Below are 25,010 nucleotides of genomic sequence, written 5' to 3' on the forward strand. Positions count from 1 at the left end.
CTTGGTGAAGCACTTTTTTTTAAGGGGTCAGTAGTCACCTCCACAAAGGAGAGTTGCAACTCTAGGAACACAGCTGCCCTCTTCAGCACCTCAGCGAAGGAGGAGCTCACCTCTGTAGCAAAGCTGAGGAATACAGGAGGTCCGAAGCCATCGAAGACTCAAGGCCACTAACCTCACCCAGCTCCACCAGCCAACTACCCTCTAGAGGAGGCTGGACAGTCTCGTCCATGGCATTCCGACACTTCAGCTCTTCTCCTTCACCTCCAAAATCCTGTTCCTCCATAGAAAAAACTGCAAGGGACTGTTTAGAAGGAGGAGGGAAGGTGTCCGATCCAGATGGCCCCACTGGTGCCGCACTTAACTCCGCCCGACATTGATGTGCAGGCATCTCAGCATCGAAGAGAGTGATTAGCTCATTGTTGATCGGAACCGTTGACAATGTCAGGTTTGGCTGATTGAATTCCAGCATCGCAGGTGGGAAACCCAAGGGACTGTGCATTTGAGCAGATTCTGGATTCAGATCCAGAGGTCCTAACTGACGCCAAGGGCAAACTAGCCGACGTGGGTCAAGTAGAACAGCTCCCACCTCCTTGGGGCTCGAAAGTGCACCAGAGGTAGGTATGGGCCACAGATGGCATGCGGGGAATTATAGTAATCTAGCATCTGGGCCAGAGTTGCCCAGGCTCCAGGGAAAGCAGAGAGGAGCAGGGTGAACCATTGCGCAGACTTCGCAGCTAAAGGCTGGGAGAGGGTGTTAGAAAGATAAGAGGAAGTTGTATCCTTCGGTGTCGAGGGCAACAGATGCTCACAGGAATGGCTTCTGGAGTGATTGCTCTGGGTACCTTGAATGAGGTTGACGAAGCGGGCCTCTTCCAATCGTGCCGACAAGACCTTCATGCACTATTCCTGCAGCACCTTCGGACGAAGACCATGGCAGGAGCCCCAAACCTCTGAGTCATGTTGTCCCCTGAGGAACCACATACAAACAGTATGAGGGTCTGTGGTCATCATCTGCCTGGCTTGAACCCCGAAGACTTGAGAAAAAAAGGGCACACTGTTCCTTCGACAGAAAAATGCTGAGATAGTCCAAGAATGGCCTGAAGAACCGCTCCAGATCTGCGCTGGAAGCGCAGTAAACAAGGAACTGGCTTCAGTGTGTTCCTTTCTTTCCAGTGATAAACCTAGTTTCTACTGTGCTTTTTCATTTAGTTATTTTTTTCTATATTGAATTTAAATAGTGCCTATTTGTTATGGCTGCACTTCAACTGCCCAGTTAAATGGTGATTTATTTTTTTCAGCATATCTAAATTTGGCATGTATCTGTATAACATTGTGACATAGCAACTCATAATGGGGTGGGGGTTAAGAAGGCTTTACCCATTGGTCTGTTAAAAGGTCATTCACATTTCCATTCCACCCACCACAGTATAAAGCATGAGGCAACGCTTCAGCTTACTTTAACTATTGGCTGCCTTCACTTGTAGTGATTGCACAAAGCCCATGGACCTTGTTCACATTCACATAAATCAATTCCTTTCTCTTCAGTGACAAAACTGGTTTGCAGTGTGCCTTTTCACTGTAGTTATTTTTATAAAAATTTAAGTAGCAACTATTCATTTGGCCTGCACTTTGGATGTCCAGTTAGATGGTGAGTTATTATCTGTCTTCTTTTTAAAGTTATAAAGTGCTTCCGTGATATTGTACCTACCTGGTTAGCTGGTGATTTATTCTGGCTTCTTTCACAACTAATAATAAAAAATGCATGGCAAAACTGAAAGGCTTTAATATAAAAATACTTAAATGGCCGCATCAAATATTTTTTTTTTAATTAAACATTGTTAACACTATCATATGGCAGCAAAGTTTAGCTGGCTATATGTTTTTTTTTTTTTTTGTTTGTTTTTTTTTTTAACTTTTCTAGCATATTCTTGCAATCAAAAATATTTTTAAAATGTATTAGCCACAGCGTCAGCCTGCCAAGGCCAGACTTATTGGGTCTGCCAATGCTTGTTTAAATGTGCTCACTGCATGTGTTACGAGTATTACGAATGATGAAAGGAGAACGAATAAACTTTCAGAATTTATCACCAGCAATACTACATATTCTATCAGTTTCTGTAGTGCTGTGACATGCTTGGGATCTTTTCTATGAGGTTTGGAAGCTAGTGGCAGTATAGTACTGCAATACCTGAATAAGATATGAAACCCTAAGTAGGTCTCCTTCACCAAGGACTCTTAACGGAAGTACTCACAGAGGAGGGTGACAGCAGGTGCAAACGGTATTGTTTCTGCTTAGGCTATCAATATAGTTAGGCCTCTAGCTTTCATTATTGTCAGGCCTTGTATATTCTTCAACCAAGAGGCTATTTTGATTTAAAAGCAACATTCAATAAGAACTGAGGTGGTCTTTCAGCAGAAGATCCATGCATTGAGGACAAAAAAGTCCTTGCATCTGCTAAAAGCACGAAGGTGGGTGTAGGCATCTTAACTTAAATTAACTCATGTTTCCACTTGGAAAAAAGTGGTGCTTTGTACTGATAAACGTGACACGAGGAGCAAGTGCTGCTCGTGACTTTCGACATCATGGAGGATCAGAAGAGCTTTGTAGAAGTCTATTTTCTTGTTTTGGTCACTTCATACATGATGAGTTGCTACTGGATAGTAACACCAGCCTACCTGTTGAAGGCAGGTAGGACAGATGGAACAAGTATTATGTCCAGAGGGCTGGGGAGACAAGATAGTGGAAGGTGGACAAATGATTCTTGTATTCATACATTCTATAATGATTTATATTGATTTGACTTCAGTACTCCAACAGGCAGTACTCGCTTATGGGATGCCCATATGTTAGACTTGTTAGACTGTGTTAGACTTGTGCAGTCTGAAAACATTTGTTTTGCACCTAATCACCTATGTGCCTGTCCAACAAGGAGTGGAGTTGTGTGTTTCGTGACTGCCTTGATTTGCACTGAGGAATTCATGTGGCATGTTGACAGAGACGTCACCAGGAAGATACGCCTGTTTGCACTGACAAACGCGTGCATACTCATAGCTTATTTCTGCAATCAGCAACGTGTTTCTTATGGATGTGCTTCAATGACTGAAGTCAAGCTGGACACTCATCTATGATTGAACAACCTGCGGATGGGAGAGCGAGTCTGTTTTCCACTGTCACTATTCGCATATGTCCTCCGAGATAGTCTTGTGCAGTGTGAAATCATTGTATTGCATTTAATTGCCTGCATGCCTGACGAATAGGGATTGAGTTACGTGCTTCATGAACAAGGCTGAAGAACACACATCGTCAGGAATCAATGCCAGTTTGCATTGACAAATGACTGGAATTCAGGGTGTCTATATGGGGACCCTTGCAAAATGAATTAAAAATAAAAATAAAGTGGGGTACAGCGGAAGAGACCAAGGAAAGCGATATAATCCCACGAAGTGCTCAACGACCAACTAAACATAGTCCACTCTCGTTCATCAGTGGACGAGTACAATTCACTCAAAAAGAAATAATGAAAAGAGAGGTTCAGGCTCCGTACAAAAATAATAAAGGGGAGGAAACCCATCGAATAATTAGCAAAGCACTTAAATAGACAAGAACGCTATCCAGACCTTATACAAGGGGCTGATACAAAGTCCGCTCTGTGTATTTTGTACTGTAGACCATATAGAATAAACAGATAGATCCGTTTCACCGCGAGACAAAGAAATAGAAGTGGAAACAGATAGGCTGCCAATTCTGTGGGCAGTACATGGAATGTGACACCCTTGTGTAACTTCTACAATTTAAGTATTTACATTGGAACAGAATCAAAACTCTGCATTCTTTATGAAGAACAGTTTGAAATTAACACATGTACGAGACTCACCTTATTAACAGCAAATGCCATTATCATGTCAGTCTCTCTGTGAATAATTTTGGCCTTTCCTCCAGGATAGCCAAGATCTGCTTCCACCTGCAAAATAGGCCTACAGATAAAATGCATGCTAACTCAAAATGTCCTCAAAAACAATATCACTGTATTGTGATTCGGATATGATAAATGCTAAAAGACATGCAATAAAAGGTTCAGTGGTCTTAATGCCGAGTATATAATGAAAGAGTGGTTTCTCTTGATACTTTGAAAGATAGGTGTATTAAGAGAATAATATAGTAATAGAATAATATTAATGCGTATGTTTTACCTCTATACGCAGACGTGCAACACAGGACAGCATAATTTTCATGCAGATTAATTGGCTAAATGAAAATGGGGCAAAAACCTGTCAAGTGGTACTAGAATGCTCCCATTTTGAAAGCCAGTACTATCAACTGGACCCTCTATCCATTGACTGCATTTGATGGTTTAAAAGGGGAAAAGTCTAAAACATGTTTTAAATACACATACTTCTTAACAAGCTGTATTCTTTACTTCTTTTTAATGGACTAAGCAATAGATATAACCACAGCAGTCGATGGACTAACATACAAAAAAATAAAGCACGCTGTTTGGATTAATTTTTCACTTAGCAAAATCAAGTGCCTGCTGTATTGAAGAAAACTAGTAACTACCTTGACAAAAAAATTAGAAAGGTTAACTACCCATATAAATGTGATACATGGCACTGATGAGACTGAAGAAGCATAAACTACTCCAGTCCAGGCCCAATCGAGGGATAGGATCAACTCTTACATTATAAGAGTGAATAATTTAGGTTACAACAGTAACTGCATAACAATAATTAACTCCTTGCTCTCCACAGTGAGAATTACATGTTCTTTGTTACATCAGTAGGAATGCTGTCCGCATTTGATAAGATGACCAATCCAGAAGGTATTCCAAAGAGATGAAAACATGTTACTGCACTCATTTGTAGGTACCATTTTCTAAAATGAACTTACAAAAGCGTAAAAAAAGATAATATTGCAGTATTTTTCAGAAATATTGGTAATGTGGAAACATGTATTACATCGGTAAAAACACAGTGTAATCCGGACTGATACCACTGGACCTTTAATATTGTGCTATAGGAATGGGTAGGGAAATGGTCACTACCTTGTTTCTGTGGTCTTCTGCGAGGCAATGTCTGCCCTGCTCCACATGATCTTCTACAGACTACACAACACCAAAGCCACAAACAAAACACATGCACAAAAAACAAATATGAAATGAGTGAAAAACTCCAACTATAAATAAAACACTGCCCAGTCTGTAAATGATGACAAGTCAAAATATACAACATGACCATTAGGCTGCAACTTAAACAAAACAAGCTAATATGTAATGGTTTTGATATGAAAATAGCATGCATATTGCCATATCGTTGTTAATGAAATAAAACGATCACCTCTGATGTAGGTAATAAAATTCAGAATTCTCTTACCATAGTAAATTAGGTGTGAGCGAATGAGTAAACATCTATTTTTTAACAGGACTATACACCTAAATATCGCCACTGCAAGAGCGACAAAATGTATTTATGACCTGCACTTCTTAAATTGTATATGCCTGGTGTGCTCACATTGGAACATTTAGATGTAAATATCTGCAGAAAGAAGCTTTGATAGTTGTATGCACTGTTGTTTGTTTGGGGAATAGTACAATCAGTGCTTAATGTGTGCTTGTTGTTTCCGGTGCTGAGCACCGGCACTTATTTTTGAGGGCCGGCGCTTAGTCTTCTGCCTCAAGCATTTGCTGCGAGCAAAAGACGCGTTTGGGAAAGACGGAGGAAAAGAAAAACGAAAAAGTGTCACGATGAGAGAAAGCTGCAGGTGTGAGTTGAAGGGGCAGGGAGTGGCTTTAAATTGATTGAAGAGGTCAGAGATGGCATCGAGATTACGCTGCCTCAGTGTTCCGTGTTCGCAGATTAAATTGCAGCAACCGCGTGTTTAAGAGGAGGGCTTCGAGCACTAGCACCTTTTTATTGACAAATTAAGTACTGAGCTCTTCATAGTCAAATGGAAAATTATAAAAAGAAAAACGGGTCTTATGAGTAAAGCTGGTTTCTCAGTACTGGCATATGTATGTAAATGACCTTTTTACACTTCTGCTCCATAATCTAACTTAATACGGTTTTAAGGTGCTTTCTTCTTCAAGCCATCTAGCAAACAAGTGCCGGCACATCTGCCACAATGAAGCTCTTGACAGTGTGGCTGATATGCTTATGATTCATGCACTCTTTGTGGACTACTGGTCTTCCCATGATTAAGGATTCAGCTACTGGTTGAGTTTTGTAGGTGGCTAGTCTGGCTTCAAACGGTGAATCTAATCAGTAAGGACGTGAAATATATCCTCTGCAAATGATGTATGATTACTTTGTCTATCCCCTGGGATAGGGGTTAACGGTTTTTTCTGCTATTGTTGTTCTTTACGTTTTATGCCAACAAATCGTGAAAGGTGAATGCACTGGTATTGTTTAATGAATTCAACAGTGGCTATATCTATCCTTTAAGGCGTTGGTAATAAACTTGAATATGCGGAGTACTCATAAAATTAGGTTATAAAGAATTATGGCAGAATGCACAAATCATAAACCTGTTCAACTGGCCATAGTTTAACGTTTCAAGAAATTAGAAAAAAACATATTGACATGTATACAACAATATTATATTATATTGGTATAAGTGTTGTGAAAATAACTTTAAAAAAAACTATCGACAGGGTGCATGATGCCTGCATGCAAATGAAATTCAATATCTTCATATGAACAGCCAATACAAAATAATAATGAATGGCAGCCATTGCTAAATAAATACAAGAAAAAAATAACAGACCATGCCTTTAAACAGTATGTTACAATCTGTTTCCCCCCAGTTTTACCTCACGTTGGTTTCTTTTTTTTGTAAATATATATTTTATGAATAATTCTTGAAGAAGTTCCTGCTTTACAAGAAAATGCCATAGTCGTTTTACTGGAAGTGCAGAAAAATCCTTCGATCTATGCAATGAGAAAGGAAACAGTATTATCACACACCGCTGTCACAATATTTAATGGAATGGGGTGCAATGGAGGCTATAACGATAACATCTACATGCTACTAACTGAATCGTTTCTAGGCAGTGAAATATTAGATCGTTTTCAAATATACCTATAAGAAAATGTCTGAAAAACACTAAAAGTGTGATAAAACCATGACTAGTATTATTACTGGTATAAAGGTGGGGCTACAACTTTATGTTAAGACTCGACGCTCATAATATGCTTTTCTTTCTTGCGCTAGCTTCAACAGCAGCCAAGTACCCAGGTAATTAATGGTTAGACAGAAAACAAAAGAACGCTACACATCACATCAGACTTAGGTGATGAATTTCAAATGTAGGCCACTCAGATGTTACATTAGAGTCTCTAAACATAGTCCCTTCAATCGTTGTCCTCCCTCTTTCTTGCAGCTAGCAAGCAGCCAGTTAAGTCCTTTACGCTGTCATTACACTATCTTAATTATTTATACTTAGCTGCCACCTACTGGCCAGTGAGTCATTATACCTCAAACAATGGCAGAACAAATGACTGACAAAGAAATGTACACAAACGAGGTTGCTAAATAGAATTTAAAACAATTTATTAGTGCATCTGTCTCCATACCAGTTAATTCCTCCAGCCATTCTACTTTGCAGCACATCGGCAGGCGTATTAATGAAGCAATTCTGGCTTAGACGTTTGCTGCTAGTAGTTGCAGTCTTCCTCACAATTTACCAAATAAGAGTCTTGATTCTTGCACAACCCATTTTCCCACCCGACCGCTAAATAAATTGTCTTTCGAAGGGCTCAGTGTCTATTCCCTGGGGACAATGAATTCGGGAGATCAGGGTTACTTAAACTGTCAATGCTATTATTCCACAAGAATCCGATACACGACTCTCTTTCTCTAGAGGTGGACAAACGTACAGAAAAACAAACATAAATAAGTGAATCTTTTTCAATGCTGATGATGACTTTGAAGTCACTCTATATACTCGGGACACGGATACTGATACTCATGATCAGACGGAGGCCACTTGCCTTTCTCCCTCTAACTGCAAGTCAAAGAACATTTCGAAGCCCTCTTCCGAAAAAAGGTGTTGACGTTTCCCATTCCAAAATACCGGATTTCTCCGGGAAACCCTTGTTCAAGCAATCATTGCTTGATCATTCACTGGCAACAGATTGGTCCGCTAGCCCCCATGTGAAGGAATATGTTAAACATAGGTTGTGACAATGCTGGATAAACTAATTATAAAAACTGAAATCTGAATGCCCTAGACCTCTCATTGGCAACAAGGTGCTCACAACGTCTTCCAATGATCTAAAATTACGGACTTTTTTCTCTAAATATAACAAGGAATCTAAAAAAGGTGATGACAGAGCATCATCCTTTTGTAAAAAAATTTATTGATGCAATGACCAATGGGCAATTTTTTTTTAGATGGAACAAGCCAGGGAAAATGGAACGGTTATTAATCCCAGTGACCCCTCAAACTGGATACGAGTTATCTGCTTTGTAAGCACCACTAACTCTGCTATATGGACAAGTTACCTGCCTTTGGTAACACTTTAGCTGGTACAGACAATATCTAGTTGCAGATTCTTTATCTTGTAATTTACCCCAGGCATCAGCTTGGATCCGGAGATTTTTCTTGAGCAGTACCCCTGTTCGCCGTTAGGTAGTGTCAATCGACTCTGCGTCCGTCATTGTCCATGCCAGATATGATGCTGTGGTCGTATATAAGTGCCACCAAAGCGTGCAGACATCAGTTTCTTTTCACGGCTTTCCACGCCAGAAGAGCAGGAGCCATGAAAAACACTGACCACTGGTGCACGAAAACTAGGGCCCAGAAAGGGAGTTCCCATCCCTAGAAATCAGTTTGCAGAGAGGGGAGGTTGGGTGTTTCGGTAAGGGATCTGCAACTAGACATTGTCTCTACTAGATAAGGCATTACCAAATGTAAGTGACTTGTCTATGTGATAGAGACATTTAGTTGTAGATTCCTTACCTTAGAATAGATACCCAAGCAGTACAATCCCGAGAGGTGGGACTGCGAACTAAGATCATACCAGAAAGTCCTGCAGGACCGCACAGGCAAAATGCTTGTCACTATGCACCTGACTGTCCAGGCAGTAGTGTTTGATAAACGTGTGCAGAGATGCAACAAGCTTCCATCTGACAGAAGTCCGCATGCTAAGGCATAGGTCGCAGCATTAGCTCTGGTAGAATGAGCACATAAGCCCTCAGGGGTTTGCTTCTTAGTGCGTAGCACATTTTAATGCAGAGTACGACCCATCTAGAGATGGTTCTCTTCTATACTGCCTGACCTTTCTTCGCACCCACATAACCAAGAAAGAGCTGATAATCCACCCGGAACTCCTTGGTACGATCAAGGTAAAACACTAACACTCATTTTGGGTCCAGGCGGTGGAGACTCTCCTCTTTCTTAGAAGGATGTGGGTGTGTGTAAAATGTAGGCAAGGTGATGAATCGGTCTACATGGAAGGGCATAACCACTTTTGGTAGAAAAGAGGCCCTAATGTAAAGCACCACTTTGTCAGCATAGATAGAAAGGTGTAACGGCTTAGATAACAATGCCTACAGATCACTCATCCTGTGGGCAGATGTATGGGCCACAAGGAAGCCTGTTTACAAACTAAAGAAGCCTGAGAGGACAATTGTGGAAAGCCTCAAAAGCAGTGCACATCAGAAATGTCAAAACTCAATTCAAATCCCATTGGGGCATAATGAATGGAGATGGAGGAAACATATGAATAAGGCCTTTAAGGAGCCCTATTTACAAAAGAAGACTTAAAAAAGCAAGGTTGATCAGGCAACCCCCCCCCCCCCAAAAAAAAAGAAAAAAAAGAAATGGCAGACAGCTAACCTTTGAGAGTGCCCATAGCATAGTCCTGCTGGGCCAGAGAAAGGATAAACATGAAGGCCTCAGAGAAAGAGAGACAGGAAGGGGGTAAACAAACTTGTCTGTGCACCATGCCACAAATTTATTCCAACAAAAAGGCGCATACCTTTTTGGTGGAGGGACGTATGACTGCCAACATTACATTACAGACTTCAGGCAGAAGGTCAAAAGCTTTCAGATGTTGCCACTCAATCTCCACGCAAAAAGGCGGAGACTGGACAGGTTCGGATGGAGGACCTTTCCTTGCTGCTGCGACATAAGATTCTCCCACATAGGCAGTCTTATCAGATGATCGATGGCCATGGTCCATATCTTAGGATTCCAGACTCTTCATGCCCAGTCTGGAGCCATAAGGATTACTTGGGCCCGGTCTTTCTGGATCCTCTTCTGGGTCTAGGGCAGACAGGTTCAGAGGTGTCCTAGGGCAGTCTCAGGGGGTCCGCGCCTGCTTATAAAATTTTATAAATGTAACAGATTATGTCCCCAGCTTTCAGTAATGACTCAGTAGGGGGTCCCCAGATTCCAATAATGATTCAGTGGGAGTCCCTGGGTTCCAGTATTGATAAAGTGGGGGACGCCAGAAGTCAAAAGGTTGGGAACCACTGACCTAGGGCATCAAAGTTTGCCTTCTACTCACTTGTGGGTTCAAGGGGGTCTGCAGAAGCAGTCTGCAGATGCCATGGAAGTGTCCACAGTGGGCGAGCAGAGGGTGGGTTTCTCTTCTGGAGGGTCTGGGGACCACTGGCCTAATTCAACACAGGCTAGGCGGCTCAATTGCAGTGGTGATGTCCGGTGTCGGGTTTTTGGCAGTCCCGGTACTCTATGGGTTTTCTTGGGTGCCTGCGGATGCAGGGGAGCAACTCTTCTACTCCAAAGTAGTTCCTCCTAGAGATTGGTGAGCACTGGCAGCTCTCCCTGCTTCTTGGAGGATGCAGCAATAGGACAGGTCAGTTGCTCCTCAAGGGTTAGGTGCAGCATGCAGGCCTGCAGGGTTGGCACCAAGTCAGTCCTGCTCCTCGGTTCTAGGGTCCGGCAGTTTTCTAGTCCACTTTTTCTTTTGGGTCCAGGGACGATCTGCGGATCTGGAATCGGAAGGGTCCGCTGAATACTCAATTTAGGGGGTGTTAAGGGGAGTGAAGGGCAGTAGCCAATCAGCTACTTACCCTTGGGGTCACTACACTCCCTAAATGACCACTTCTTGTGGGAAGTGATCATCAACCTAATCAGAGTTCCTAAATTCCTCCACACAAAGGTGGCAGACTTTCTAAAGTGGTGTACACTTCAGGCTGGCCACCCCAGGGGTGTTCCCAGTCTGGAATTGTGACACACCTCCTGCATAGCTAATTTTTCTGCCTGTCCAGTTGCTAGATGGGCCCTGAGGCACGGGGGTTGGCATCTTCCTGGGAGGAAGGCCAGCGATGTGAATGAAAGGCAGTGGGCTTCTTTGAAGCTCCTACCTTGGAATGCAGGTCACCCTGTGGGGAGGAGTGGGCGACAACCCAGCTCGGACAGGCTATTGTTTCTGACCTCTCAAGAGTGGAGGTTCTCCCCACCTGAGGTCAGATTTTTGTTTGTTGGTGGAAGACTGGTAAGAACCGATCAGTGAGCTCACCAGCAGCTGGTAGGTTTTTAAGGGGGCACCTCTAAAGTGTCCTCTGGGTGCATATATTAATAAATCCATCACTGGACTGAGTGAGGGCATTTTAATACAAGATGTTTGACACCAAACATCCCTAGGTTGAGAGAAGCCATCATGTAGCTGGGGAACGTATAGTGACCAGTGTCCAGCACATGTATTTAAAATGGCTTTCCTGTACACTTACTATATCTAAGAATAGACAAAGACATAGTAGGGGCATATTTGCTCATGCATATATGGTGTAGGGGTGACAAATGTGTGCCATGTCGTGTTTTGAATTTTGGGAGTAACTTCTCACGCAGCCTGCAATGGCAGTCTGCATAAGGTTGGTGCTGGGTACCTCAGAGTACCACAAGTAGTGCTCCACCTCTGAGGGCCCCACTTCAGTACCCATGCCCTAGCTACCAGGGATAGCTTTCACTAGTGACTTCCAGGGGCCTGAAGGGCCTGGTCACTTGGGGTGCAAGTGACCACGTCTCTTCTTTTAGGGAAGGAACACTGGCACTGGAGACCTGGTTAGCAGGAACCCAGTGCACTTCAGTCAAAGTTACATACAAAAAACCAGGCAAGGAGAGGGGGTACTGCAACCAGAAACCAGCTCACGGCACAAGCCACCCTCCCCCTCCCCAGCCAACAGCATAGAAGACTCAGCCAAACTTGAGAAAGTCTTCCTAGTCTGTCAGGCGAGGAAGAGTAAGGAAGCACGCTGCATGCTTGCCTGGCCTACTCTGCCTCAGATCCTACTATTCAGGTCATTTCCTTTGGGAAGCTGACCTACCTCAACAGTGTCAGGACCCCATTTAGAATGCTCTTTGTTTGTCGTTTCCTTTTCTTTGGGATGAAAGGTGTCCACCTCTGCCAACCCCATCTTAACCAGGGCAAACCCCAGTTTACCCAAAGAGGTTACCCACAAATGGAGCAACCCTGCGATGACCAACAGGGTCAGGAGGCCTAGCTTGCTAGTTGACATGGGTCAGCCTACCATGCCAAGGGCAGTGCAGCCATAAAGGCTAACATCCAGCAGAGGCCACTGACAGCTGTCGGAGCCCAGAAGCACTCCTTTAGCTCCTCACTGGCACATAAAGGGGTGAAGTTACAGGCTTCTTTGGGTTCAGGGTGACTGTTCTGCTGTTGTAGAGTCAGGGTTACTACATCCTGTAGGGAACACTTTTCCCACTCTCTTTTCTGTTAGCTGAGGAGCCACAAACTCAAGCTTAACATTTGCCTGACTAGTCAGGACTTCTTGAGGGACAGGCTGGGCTTTACCAGTGCCAACTTTGGAGTTCTTCCCTACTGGAGCAGAATCTCCTAGGCATACTGGAACCTTGGCTAAAAGTTGTCAACCCTTCCTACACTTTTTTCTTTTCCTTTACTTTTGGGTCCTAGTTGCACTCACTGCAGGGGCAGCACCTGCAGAATACTTGAAAGAGTGCAGGCACTGGACAAGCTCCTCTTAAGATCTGACAAACTTGAGGGAGGTCATTACCAAGGAGACAATCAAGGGGGAGGTCTGTACTGACTGTCACCCTTCTACAACTAAAGGACCCAACTACTTCTAGGGGCACTAAAGCCACAGGCCTAACAGTGACCTCCCCTGGGATAACCCTTACCCTGGCAGTCTTACCTGGGATGTACTGGTTTGAGAGTACTAGCCTGTTATGCAAAACAGTGTGACTGGCACAGGTATCTCTCAGGAAAGTGGCTGGTATTCTATTCACCAGTAGATAATGGAAGTGTTTACTCTCCTCTGCAACCTCCAACTCACCTGTTGACCTCACTCTTCAGTTAAAGGCTACAAGTACTTCCACATTTGAAGAATTATCCCCCATGGCTACAATGGCAACCCCTGGGGGTTTACTAGTACGATGGCCTGTCTGTTTACAGTCAAAGTACCATGCATTTTTGGCATCCTAGTTTTAACCCTGGTACCCACTTTTTTGTGAGGTGTCTTGATACCCACCCTTCTGAATAGATTTTGGGGCCAACAGAGGGCTCCTGTTCTTCATTTTTAGGGTTGTCAACCTTTTGCTCTTGGGCAGGGGGCTTCCCTGACTCTTTCTTGTGGTCACCCCCTCCATGTCTTGGACACTATAGATCTAACACAATGGTTAGTGTAAGAAAGTGTCCTCTTTCTTGGCATGGTTACCCCCATTTTCTGCCTGTTGTCAGTGTGTTTGACTGTGTTCACTGGGATCCTGCTAACCAGGACCCCAGTGATTATGATCTCTCCTCTACATTTGGTTGCTGGTAACCTTTTCTTCCCACAATTGGCATAGTGGTCCTCCCCATATAGGTCCCTAGTATATGGTCCCTAGAATATGGCACCTAGTATATGGTACCTAGGTACCGAGGGCACTGGGGATGCAGGGGATCCATAAGGACTGCAGCAGTAATTCTGCAACCCATGAGGAGCCCATGCAAAGGGTTCTGCAGGCCAGCCATTGCAGTCTGCGTGAACCGGGCGCATGCACCCAGTTTCACTACAGGTCAATGCACCAGGGCACTATAAGTCACCCCTATGGTAGGCCCTCTCAGCCCAGAGGCCAGGGTCCAGGTACCTGTGTGTGAGCGCACCCCTGCACTAGCAGAAGTGCCCTCAAAAACTCCAGCCCCATTTTCCTGGCCTTCGTGAGTGCGGGAACGCCATTTTACCCGTGTACTGGACATAGGTCACATCCTATGTCCAGCTACATAATGATAACTCTGATCCAGGACATGTTTGGAATCAAATATGTCGGAATAATACACCAATACTGTTGCAGGTATTGGAAGTATGATTCCATGCAATCTGGGGGGGGAGGCCTTAGAGGACCCCCAGTATTGCTACCACCAGTCTTACTCGGTTTGCCAGGCAGTCCAGCTGCTGCTGCCTCTCAAGATAGGTTTCTGCCTTCCTGCTGCTTGATCTGATCAAGCCCAGGAAGGCAAAACAAAGGATTTCCTTTAGGAGAGGGAGGTAACACCCTCTCCCTTTGAAACTAGGTGAGACTGGCTTGGGAGGGGTGGCCTCCCCAAGCCATTGGTGCCCTCCGTGCATAAACCAGTCTACTCCGGTCCAGGGACAACCAGTCCCTGCTCCGGCACGAAACTGGACAATGGAAAGGGGAGTGACCACTCCCCTGTCCATCATCCCCCCAGGGGTGGTGCACAGAGCTCCTCCAGAGGGTCCCTGGGTTCTGCCATCTTGATTCCAAGGTTGTCAGGGAACAACAGGAGCATCTGAGTGGTCAGGCCAAGCATGTGACGTCAGAGGCACCCTCTGATAGACAGTTACATTGTATTGTAATTGTAATAGTATTTATATAGCGCTAACTACCCCGGATGAGGCGTTGAAGCGCTTTTCGGTAAGTAGCACGCTACTCTGGAACCCAACAAGAATTAGTGATGGATTATTATCGGGAAATATGAGTACAGTTTTAGTATTATTATGAGTTAATTTGAGCCGCGGATATGGGAGTTTGTTAGTTAGATTGACTGGAGTAATGGAGGGTGGAGGAGGAAAGAAATCCAGAGGTGTTAATTGGGAGTATATCCCTCATTTACTCAACCCAAAGGCTTGGGATGAGTAATGGGAGATGGAGGAGGGAAGAGTCTGTGAAAGGGTTAGGGAGAGCATAGTAGCAGGGTGAGATACATGAGGGAGAATTTAGTAGGGTTGTGTGGGAGGTCATGGTAGTAGAGTGAGGTTTGGTGAGTTAGATCTGGAAGCGGAGGGAAGAGCTTAGGCAGAGTTATTTAGGAGATGAAAGTAGTAAAAAGGATTTGGGATGAGTCAGTGGGAATGGAGGATAGTTCGATAGAGACATGACATATGATGATGGGTAGATAAGTGTGATAAGATGAGAGCAGGGATTCATAGATATAGGTGTAGACATAGGTATAACAACCCACCCAGGAGCCATGCAATGACCCACGAACATGCCAAGCACAGAAACAACATATACAATACATACATACATATATATATATATATATATATATACACACACAAACGAATACACACACATATGTACATACACTACATTATTAGAAACATGGGTAAATATACTTAGTCAAACAGGTTTAAAGAGGGTGTGTGTATTTTATTGTTATGACATAGTAGTGATACATATTTTCTAACGAACTATACATAACTAGAAATAGACACAATCAGAAAAAATATTTATCAACATAGGCATATGCAGTCTATAGTTGTTTGAATATGGTGGTTATGAAGGAAAGTGCCAACTCTTGAGTAGTTTTCTGAAGACAAGAAAGTTATCTGTGGCTCTTATAGTTGGGGGTAATGAATTCCATAGTTTGGATTCTTGAACGGAGAAGGATGTACCACCTATGTCTTTTTCTCATATGGTGGTGTTCTAAGGCGGGGTGCCAATCTTGAGCGGAGGTTTCTTTGTTGGATGTATTTGGTTATTTTGTTTCTGATAAAAAGCGGTCCTGTTCCATGTATAGCTTTGTGGGTGATGCAAAGCAGCTTGAAAGTGCATCTTCTGGCAACGGGTAACCAGTGTAGTGCTCTCAAGGAAGGGGAGATGTGGGCTTGCGGCTTTACATGTAATAGTAGCCTGGCTGCGGAATTCTGGATACGTTGTAGTTTTTTCATAATAGATAGAGATGATCCATGGTAGAGGCAATTGGCATAATCCAGTTTGGATAGTACAAGCGAGATAGTAGCTTGCACCTTGTGTGGGAATCCGAGGTGGGGGAAGATGCGTCAAAGTCTTGAAGGTGATGAAGTTTGTTCGTGCTAATTTGTCCACTTGGGCATTCATAGTTAACTTGGAATCCATGGTGATTCCAAGGTTTTTAACTTCCTTGGATAATTGAGGAGAGGGTCTGAAATCGTCAGGCCAGACGCACAGAGGGTCATAACTTTTCCAGTCACCAAATATGAGTATTTCTGTTTTGGAGGTATTTAGTTTGAGATGGCTCCAGGTCATCCACTGATCAAGGGCTCTGAGGCAACTGAAGATTTGTGAGTTTTCAATGTTTTTGGGGCATTCTAATTTAAGTAATATTTGTGTGTCATCTGCATAGTTGTAGCATGCAAGATGGAAATCCTTGATCAGTTCTGGTAAAGATATCATGTAGATGTTGAAAAGCAAAGGTGAGATGATTGATGCTTGGGGGACTCCTGCTTTTATGAGGTAGGGTTCGGACGAGAAGGGGGGCAAGTGGATGATATTAGATCATGACAGATATAAGTTTGTAGAGTACACATCAGTTTTACTGAGAGTCAGGCTGGAGACAGTCAGTTGCCTCAAATTCTTTGAACACTACTTACAGCATTTTTGACAACTGTGCATTATTGGTTCAGTAAACTTCAGCACTCCTTAATGGAGAGCTCACTCTCCAGCAATTTCCTGCCTTCTTTAGATAGTCTGGGCAGTCTGACAGTTGCCAAGAATGCCTCAACATCTTCGGCCTAGTCTGATTGATACAGATATCTGAAAAATAACGCAAGACAGAGAGTAATGTCAATTGGATAAGTGTCAATAATGCCATCACTATTGATCACCGTGATCACCCCGAGAGCCGCCCTTTGCTTCAGCTGGGCAGTATGGTGCCAGCAAACATTTTCTCCTTATTCATAATGGAACCAGTATTAAATAGGGCAGGGTGTATTCTTCCTTGACTGCGTTAAGCGCATAGAAGGCAAATGCAGTTGAATCTAATCTGAGCAGAAAGTCAGGCATCTGTGTCTGGGTTCTTGTCCAAGTTTGCTTTTAGTGGTTGCCTATATCCCTCATCAGTTCTGCCCACAGGGTAGCTCTTCCTGCAGCCCAAAAGGTCATGACAGAGGCAAATGTTGCCTAGAAAGACCCATAATGGTCCCTGAGAGCCTGGGAGCCAAGCCCCCTCCTTGGGCTATACAGGGTCTTCCTCTGGAGTGGGTCCTCAGATTCGGCTTGCAAGATTCCAGCAGGATTCCGCTGAAAGCTCTGCTTCAACTTCTGGACGCCTGAACTGCGACTGGACCCTACAGGAACCTACAAGTTGCAGATCCACGAGGAAGACTCTTCTGCAAGATTGTATCCATAATTCCTGACAGCTTTGGAAAATGTTCCCGGACGTGCATCTTCAGAACACTAACTCTTTAGCCTGCACAAGAAGAAGAAAGAATCTTCCTTGGGGTGAAGGCATCACTCCCCTGCATGTGCAGGTACCTGGCTGCATCGGTGACCACCTGCGTGGATCTCCCCACCTCCTGAGTGGCGTGGATCCTGCATCACTGGTGGTGGTCCGGAGAGGTCCCCTTGGTCCTCCGTACCAGCTGTCGCACTTTGGTGGTGGTAAGTCCTTTCCATTCCACACGATAGTACCCCTGTGCTCGGCGTCCTTTGCAACTGCCAAGGCTTGTTTGCTTCACCTCCAAGGGGAACTTCAAGCAGCATGTAGCACAACCCCCAGCATTTCCTCTTGCAACTCCTGGGCCTCGGCGTGGTCCTCCGGCGACATAGGAGCAACTTCTGTGGTGCTGCACGGGCTGCTTCAGCATTGTAGGAAAACGCCATTGTTGGCATGGTTACCCCCTAACCATTTGCCTTTTGTTGATGTTACTCATGATTGAAAGTGCGAAGGGACCCTGCTAACCAGGCCTGAGCACCTGTTTTCTTTCCCTAAAACTGTACCTTTGTCTCCACAATTGGCACAGCCCTGGCACACAGATAGGTCCCTTGTAAATGGTACCCCTGTTACCAAGGGCCCTTGGGCCAGGGAAGGTCTCTAAGGGCTGCAGCATGTATTATGCCACCCTAGGGACACCTCACTCAGCACTTGCACATTGCCTCATAGCTCGTGTGTGCTGGTGGAAAGAAAAAGACCAAGTCAACATGGCACTCCCCTCAGGATGCCATGCCCACAACCCACTGCCAGTGGCATAGGTAAGTCACCCATCTAACACCCCTAAGGCAGGGTGCACTATACCACAGGTGAGGGCATAGCTGCATGAGCACTATGCCCCTACAGTGTCTAAGCCAATTCTTAGACATTATAAGTGCAGGGTAGCCATAAAGAGTGTATGGTCTGGGAGTCTGTCAAACATGAAACTCCACAGTTCCATAATGGCTACTCTGAACACTGGGAAGTTTGGTATTAAACTTCTCAGTACAATAAATCCACGCTGATGGCAGCGTGAGATTTATTCAGAAATGCACTCAGAGGACTTCTTAGAGATGCCCCCTGCATGCAAGCCCAACTGCTAGTGCTAGGCTGACCAGTCTCTCCCACCCTGCCACTTCCCGACTAGTTTCTGGCCACATGGGGTAAGTGCCTTTGTGCACTCTGTGACCAGGTAAAAAGCCTGTCCTGGGTGGAGGTGCCTCACACCTCCCCCTGCAGGAACTGTAACACCTGGCGGTGAGCCTCAAAGGCTCCAGCCTGGCGTACAAAGCCCCAGGGCACTCCAGCCAGTGGCGGCAACTCCGGAGGAGATAAAGATAAAAACAAGGAGGAGTCACCCTCCAGCCAGGACAGCCCCTAAAGTGCCCTAAGCTGAGGTGACCCCTTCCTTAGAAAATCCTTCATCTTGCTTTGGAGGATTTAGCCCAATAGGATTAAGGATGTGCCCCCTCCCGAAAGGGAGGAGGCACAAAGAGGGTATAGCCACCCTCAGGGACAGTAGCCATTGGCTACTGAGCTCCAGCCCTAAACACACCCCTAAATTTAGTTTTTAGGGGTGACCCTGAAGCCAGGATATCAGAATCCTGACAACCTAAGAAGAAGGACTGCTGACCTGAAAACCCCACAGAGAAGGAGGAGACAACTGCTTTGACCCCAGCCCTACCAGCAACCTCTGCCAACTCAGAGGACTGCCCTGCAAACCCAAAGGACGAAGAAACTCCAGTGGACAGCGGGCCTGTCCAAAGCAACAAGAAGAAACCATCTTTAAAGGGATTCTCACCTCACTCCTGAAGCGTGAGTCCACAACACGCCCTTCCTGCACCCCCACGGCGACACCTGCAGAGAGAATCCAGCGGATCCCCCTGACCGCGACTGCCCGGTAACAAAGAACCCAACGCCTGGAAGAAGCACTGCACCCACAGCCCCCAGGCCTGAGAAGAATCAACTACTGGTGCAGGAGCGACCAGCAGGCGGCCCTCATCTTTGCCCAATCGGTGGCTGGCCTGAGAAGCCCCCCTGTGCCCTGCCTGCATCTCCAGAGTAACCCCCGGGTCACTCCATTGATTTCAATGCAAAAACCGACACCTTCTTTGCACACTGCACCCGGGCGCCACTGTGCCGCTGAGGGTGTATTTTGTGTGCCTGTTTGGGACCCCCCAAAGTGCTCTTCAAAACCCCCCCGGTCTGCTCCCTGAGGACGCAGGTACTTACCTGCTAGCAGACTGGAACCAGAGCACCCCTAGTCTCTATTGGAGCCTATGCCATTTGGGCCCCTCTTTGACCTATGCACGTGACTGGCCCTGTGTTGCTGGTTCTGGGGGTTTGGGGTTGACTTGAACCCACAACTGTGGGCTGCTTATGCCCCAGAGACTGAACTTGTAAGTGCTTTACTTACCACATTAACCTATCTGTACTTACCTCCCCCAGGAACTGTTGAATTTTGCACTGTGTCCACTTTTAAAATAGCTTATTGCCATTCTACGGCAAACTGTGTGCATTACTGTTTTCATTCAAAGTTCTATATTTACCTATGCCAAGTACCTTACAATTTATGTATTTACTTGAATTCTGAATCTTGTGGTTCTAGAAATAAATTGAGAAAATAATATTTTTCTATATACAAACCTATTGGCCTGGAGTTACATCTGAGTGTGTGTTCTCATTTATTGCCTGTGTGTGTACAGCAAATGCTTAGCACTACCCTCTGATAAGCCTACTGCTCAACCACACTCCCACAAATACAGCATTAGTGTAGGAAGTTGGCTCTGTATATACTATCTCAAAGTGAGAGATAGTGTGCACAGAGTCCAAGGGTTCCCCTTAGAGGTTGATAGTGGCAAAGTTAGATAATACTAATGCTCTATTTTGTGGTAGTGTGGTCGAGCAGTAGGCTTATCAGAGGGTAGTGTTAAGCATTTCTTGTACACACACAGGCAATAAATGAGGAACATACACTCAAAGACTTAACTTCAGGCCAATAGTTTTTATATAGAAAATTATCTTTTCTTAATTTATTTTTAAAACCCCAAGATTCAAGATTTGAGGTAAGTACAAAATGTAAACCAACTCACACAGGTAAGTATAGAACTTTGATTCGAAGCAGTAGTACACACAGTTTTAGTTAAAATGGCAATAAGCTATTTTGAAAGTGGGCACTTACACAGTGAGTCTCCTGGGCATAGGCAGCCCACCATTGGGGGTTCAAGGCAACCCCAAAGTCACCGCACCAGCAACACAGGGCAGATCAGGTGCAGAAGTCAAAGGAGGGCGCAAAACACATTGGAACCTATGGAGAACAGGGGTGCTCCGGTTCCAGTCTGCTAGCAGGTAAGTACCTGCACCCTCAGGGAGCAGACCAGGGGTGTTTTGTAGAGCACTGGGGGGGGGGGGAATGGACGGACACAAACAGGCACACAAAACACACCCTCAGCGGAACAGATGCGGCCGGGTGCAGTGTGCAAAGTAGGCATTTGGTTTGCCATTGAAAGCAATGGAGGGACCCGGGGGTCACTTAGCCGATGTAGGCAGGGCACAGGGGGGCTTCTCAGGCCAGCCACCGACTGGGCTAGGAAGAGGGCCGCCTGCTGGTCACTCCTGCACAGGTGGGTGGTTCCTCTCTGTCCTACGGGCTGCGGGTACAGTGCTTGGTCCAGGCGTCGGGTTCCTTGTTACCAGGCAGTCGCAGTCAGGGGGAAGCCTCTGGATCCTCTCTGCAGGTGTCGCTGTGGGAGTGCAGGGGGGGTCGACTCAGGTTAGTCACGTCGTCATAGTCGCCTGGGAGTCCTCTCTGCAGTGTTAGTTCTCTGGAGCTCAAGCCGGGGGCATCGGGCGCAGAGTGAGAAGTCTCACGCTTCCAGCAGGAAGAGAGAGTTCTTTGCAAGTTGCTAAAAACGTGCAAAGTTGTTGCTGTTCTTGAACAGCGCCACTGATCTCGGGAGTTTCTGGGTCCTTCTGGTTCAGGGCAGCCTCTGAGTCCTCAGAGGTCGCTGGTCTCTGTCGGATGCGTCACTGTGCAGGTTCTATGAGTTTGGAGACAGGACGGTAGGGCTGGGGCCAAGTCAGTTGGTGTCTCCGTCGTCTCTGCTGGGCTTTCAGGTCAGCAGTCCTTCTTCGTGTAGGTTGCAGGAATCTGATTTCCTGGGTTCAAGGTCACCCCTAAAAACTAAATTTAGGGGTGTGTTTAGGTCTGGGGGGGCCAGTAGCCAATGGCTACTGTCCTGGAGGGTGGCTACACCCTCTTTCTGCCTCCTCCTTCCTGAGGTGAGGGGCGCACATCCCAATTCCTATTAGGGGAATCCTCCAATCTCAAGATGAAGGATTTCTAAAGGCAAGGTCCACATCAACTCAGGGAACCTTAGGGGCTGTCCTGACTGGTGGGTGACTCCTCCTTGTTTTCCTCATTATCTCCTCCAGTCTTGCCGCCAAAAGTGGGGGCAGTGGCATGAGGGGTGGGCATCTCCAATAGCTGGAGTGCCCTGGGGTGTTTTAACAAAAGGAATGAGCCTTTGAGACTCACCGCCAGGTGGTACAGTTCCTGCAGTGAGAGGTGAGAAGCACCTCCACCCAGTACAGGCTTTGTTCTTGGGCACAGAGTGACAAAGGCACTCTGCCCATGTGGCCAGACACTCGTTTGTGGCAGGCTGGCAGAAATTGGTCAGCCTAGCACTAGCAGTCGGACTGGTATTCAGAGGGCATCTCTAAGATGCCCTCTGGGTTTCTTTTACAATAAATCCCACACTGGCATCAGTGTGCATTTATTGTGCTGAGGAGTTTGATACCAAACTTCCCAGATTTCAGTGTAGCCATTATGGAACTGTTGAGTTTGTATTTGACAAGCTCCCAGACCATATACTCTTTTTGGCTACCCTGCACTTAGTGTCTAAGGTTTTGCTTAGACACTGTAGGGGCATAGTGCTCATGCACTTATGCCCTCACCTGTGGTATAGTGCACCCTGCCTTAGGGCTGTAAGGCCTGCTAGAGGGGTGACTTACCTATGCCACAGGCAGTGAGAGGTGGGCATGGCACTCTGAGGGGAGTGCCATGTCGACTTAGTCATTTTCTCTCCACCAGCACACACAATCTGTGAGGCAGTGTGTATGTGCGGAGTGAGGGGTCCCCAGGTCGGCATAATACATGCTGCAGCCCATAGAGACCTTCCCTGGCAACAGGACCCTTGGTACCAGGGGTATCATTTACAAGGGACTTATCTGTGTGCCAGGGCTGTGCCAATTGTGGCAACAAATGTACAGTTTAGGGAAAGAACACAGGTGCTGGGGCCTGGTTAGCAGGGCCCCAGCACACTTTCAATCATAACTAGCATCAACAATAGGCAAAACGTTAGGGGGTAACCATACCAAGGAAGGCATTTCCTTACAATTAGTATTATCTATTATTGCCACTATCAACCTATAAGGCGAACCCTTGGACTCTGTGCACACTATCTCTCACTTTGAGATAGTATATACAGAGCCAACTTCCTACAATGGTCTTCTGTGTCCCTGTCCTGTGGGACACCTGTAGGTGCTGCCCCTGCTCCTGTGGGCCTTCTGCGACACGTGACGTGCGTTCCCCTGTGACTCCCCCTCTTCTTTTCATCCTTTGGGTTGGTATTGGGGAAATACAGTGTTTTACTACTGCATTCCTGGTATCTGGGGGGTACTGTATTACTTACCTGTGTGGTTCCCCAGTACTCCAAGCGCCCCTCTATACAATTTACTTACCTAGTTGGGGGCCCTGTGTTCGCATTCCACTTTCTTAGTATATGGTTTGTGTTAGAAATGGGGTCTTTGGTTGGCAGTCAGGTTACCCCCTGTCCAAGCAAGGACCCTCACTCTAGTCAGGGTAAGTCACACAATCCAAATTATCCTGTGCCCACCCTCTGGTAGCTTGGCACTGAGCACTCAGGCGTAACTTAGAAGGCAACGTGTAAAGTATTTGTGCAATAAATCATACAAACAACACCATATAGCACCACAAAAATACACCACACAGTGTTTAGAAAAATATATCATATTTATCTGGATATTTGCAGGTCAAAACGATCAAAGATGCAATACGAAAATGTAAAGATATCACTGAAAAGTGATATAAAGTGTCTTAAGTCTTTTAAAAGCAAACAAAGTCCCTTTTTAAGCACAAAGTACCTGGTTTGAGTAAAAAATCTCCGCAAAGGGCCGCAGAGGAGGAGAAGTGTGGAAACAAAGGGGTGTGCGTCGATTTCTCAGGCCGAACACGGTCGATGCGTCGTTTAGTTTCGACACAGGGACAGCTGGGTGGCGATTTTCGGCGCTCGATCCTGGATCTTCTTCGGGTTGCTGGGTTTTCAGATGCCCCGGGGTCTGTGCGTGGAATACTGGGCTTGTTGGCAAGCTCTGCATCGTCCGGGTGGGCGGTGCGGGGAAATTTCTCCCTCACGGCAGGCGCTGCGTCGATTTCCCCTCTGGAAGTCAGTCTGGTGGGCCGTGCATCGAAGTTCCGGTCCCACCGCAGGCGCCGCATCGATCTTTTCCTTGCGAAGTCGAGCGGCGTCGTCCAGTTCGGCGTGCAGTGAATTTTTCACCGTGGAACAGACGTCGTTTTTAGCAAGCTGTGTGTCGAATTTTCGCCGCACAAGGAGTCCAGTTGCAAGAGAGAAGTCTTTTTCGTCCTGAGACTTCAGGGAACAGGAGGTAAGCTCTATCCAAGCCCTTGGAGAGCACTTCTTCACCACAGCCAGGGAACAGCAAGGCAGCAGTCCTTCACACAAAGCAGTCAGGTGAGACCTTTGGGCAGCCAGGCAGTTCTTCTTGGCAGGATGCAGGTTCTGGTTACAAGTTTCTTCTCCACAAAGAGTCTGAGTTGGTAGGACAGAGGCCCTGTTTTATACCCAAATGTGCGTCTGAAGTGGGGGAGACTTCAAAGAGTGGCTTAGAAGTGCACCAGGCCCCCTTTCAGTTCAATCCTGTCTGCCAGGGTCCCAGTAGGGGGTGTGGCAGTCCTTTGTGTGAGAGCAGGCCCTCCACCCTCCCAGCCCAGGAAGACCCATAAAAAATGCAGATGTATGCAAGTGAGGCTGAGTACCCTGTGTTTGGGGTGTGTCTGAGTGAATGCACAAGGAGCTGTCAACTAAACCCAGCCAGACGTGGATTGTAAGGCACAGAAAGATTTAAGTGCAGAGAAAGGCTCACTTTCTAAAAGTGGCATTTCTAAAATAGTAATATTAAATCCAACTTCACCAGTCAGCAGGATTTTGTATCACCATTCTGGCCATACTAAATATGACCTTCCTACTCCTTTCAGATCAGCTGCTACCACTTCAATAATGTATGAAGGGAGCAGGCCTCACAGTAGTGTAAAAACTAATTTAGGAGTTTTATACTACCAGGACATGTAAAAT

The 25,010-nt window shown here is 45.8% G+C and overlaps 1 protein-coding gene across 2 annotated transcripts in view; it reads right to left on the minus strand.

Moving 5' to 3' along the window:
* The window catches only part of DMXL2 (Dmx like 2), a 1,615,381-nt gene that overhangs the window by 457,361 nt on the left and 1,133,010 nt on the right, over positions 1-25,010 (minus strand). Inside the window, exons 33-35 of one of the 2 annotated variants that reach the window (XM_069222484.1) lie at positions 6,807-6,924; positions 5,043-5,102; positions 3,876-3,962 (exon numbers count right to left, since the gene is read on the minus strand). In XM_069222484.1, the coding sequence (XP_069078585.1) occupies positions 3,876-3,962; positions 5,043-5,102; positions 6,807-6,924 (265 nt within the window). The remainder of the gene's footprint in view (positions 1-3,875; positions 3,963-5,042; positions 5,103-6,806; positions 6,925-25,010) is intronic. The other variant, XM_069222485.1, reaches the window with a different exon arrangement.

Source organism: Pleurodeles waltl, chromosome 3_1, assembly GCF_031143425.1.
Source record: "Pleurodeles waltl isolate 20211129_DDA chromosome 3_1, aPleWal1.hap1.20221129, whole genome shotgun sequence".
NCBI lineage: Eukaryota > Metazoa > Chordata > Amphibia > Caudata > Salamandridae > Pleurodeles > Pleurodeles waltl.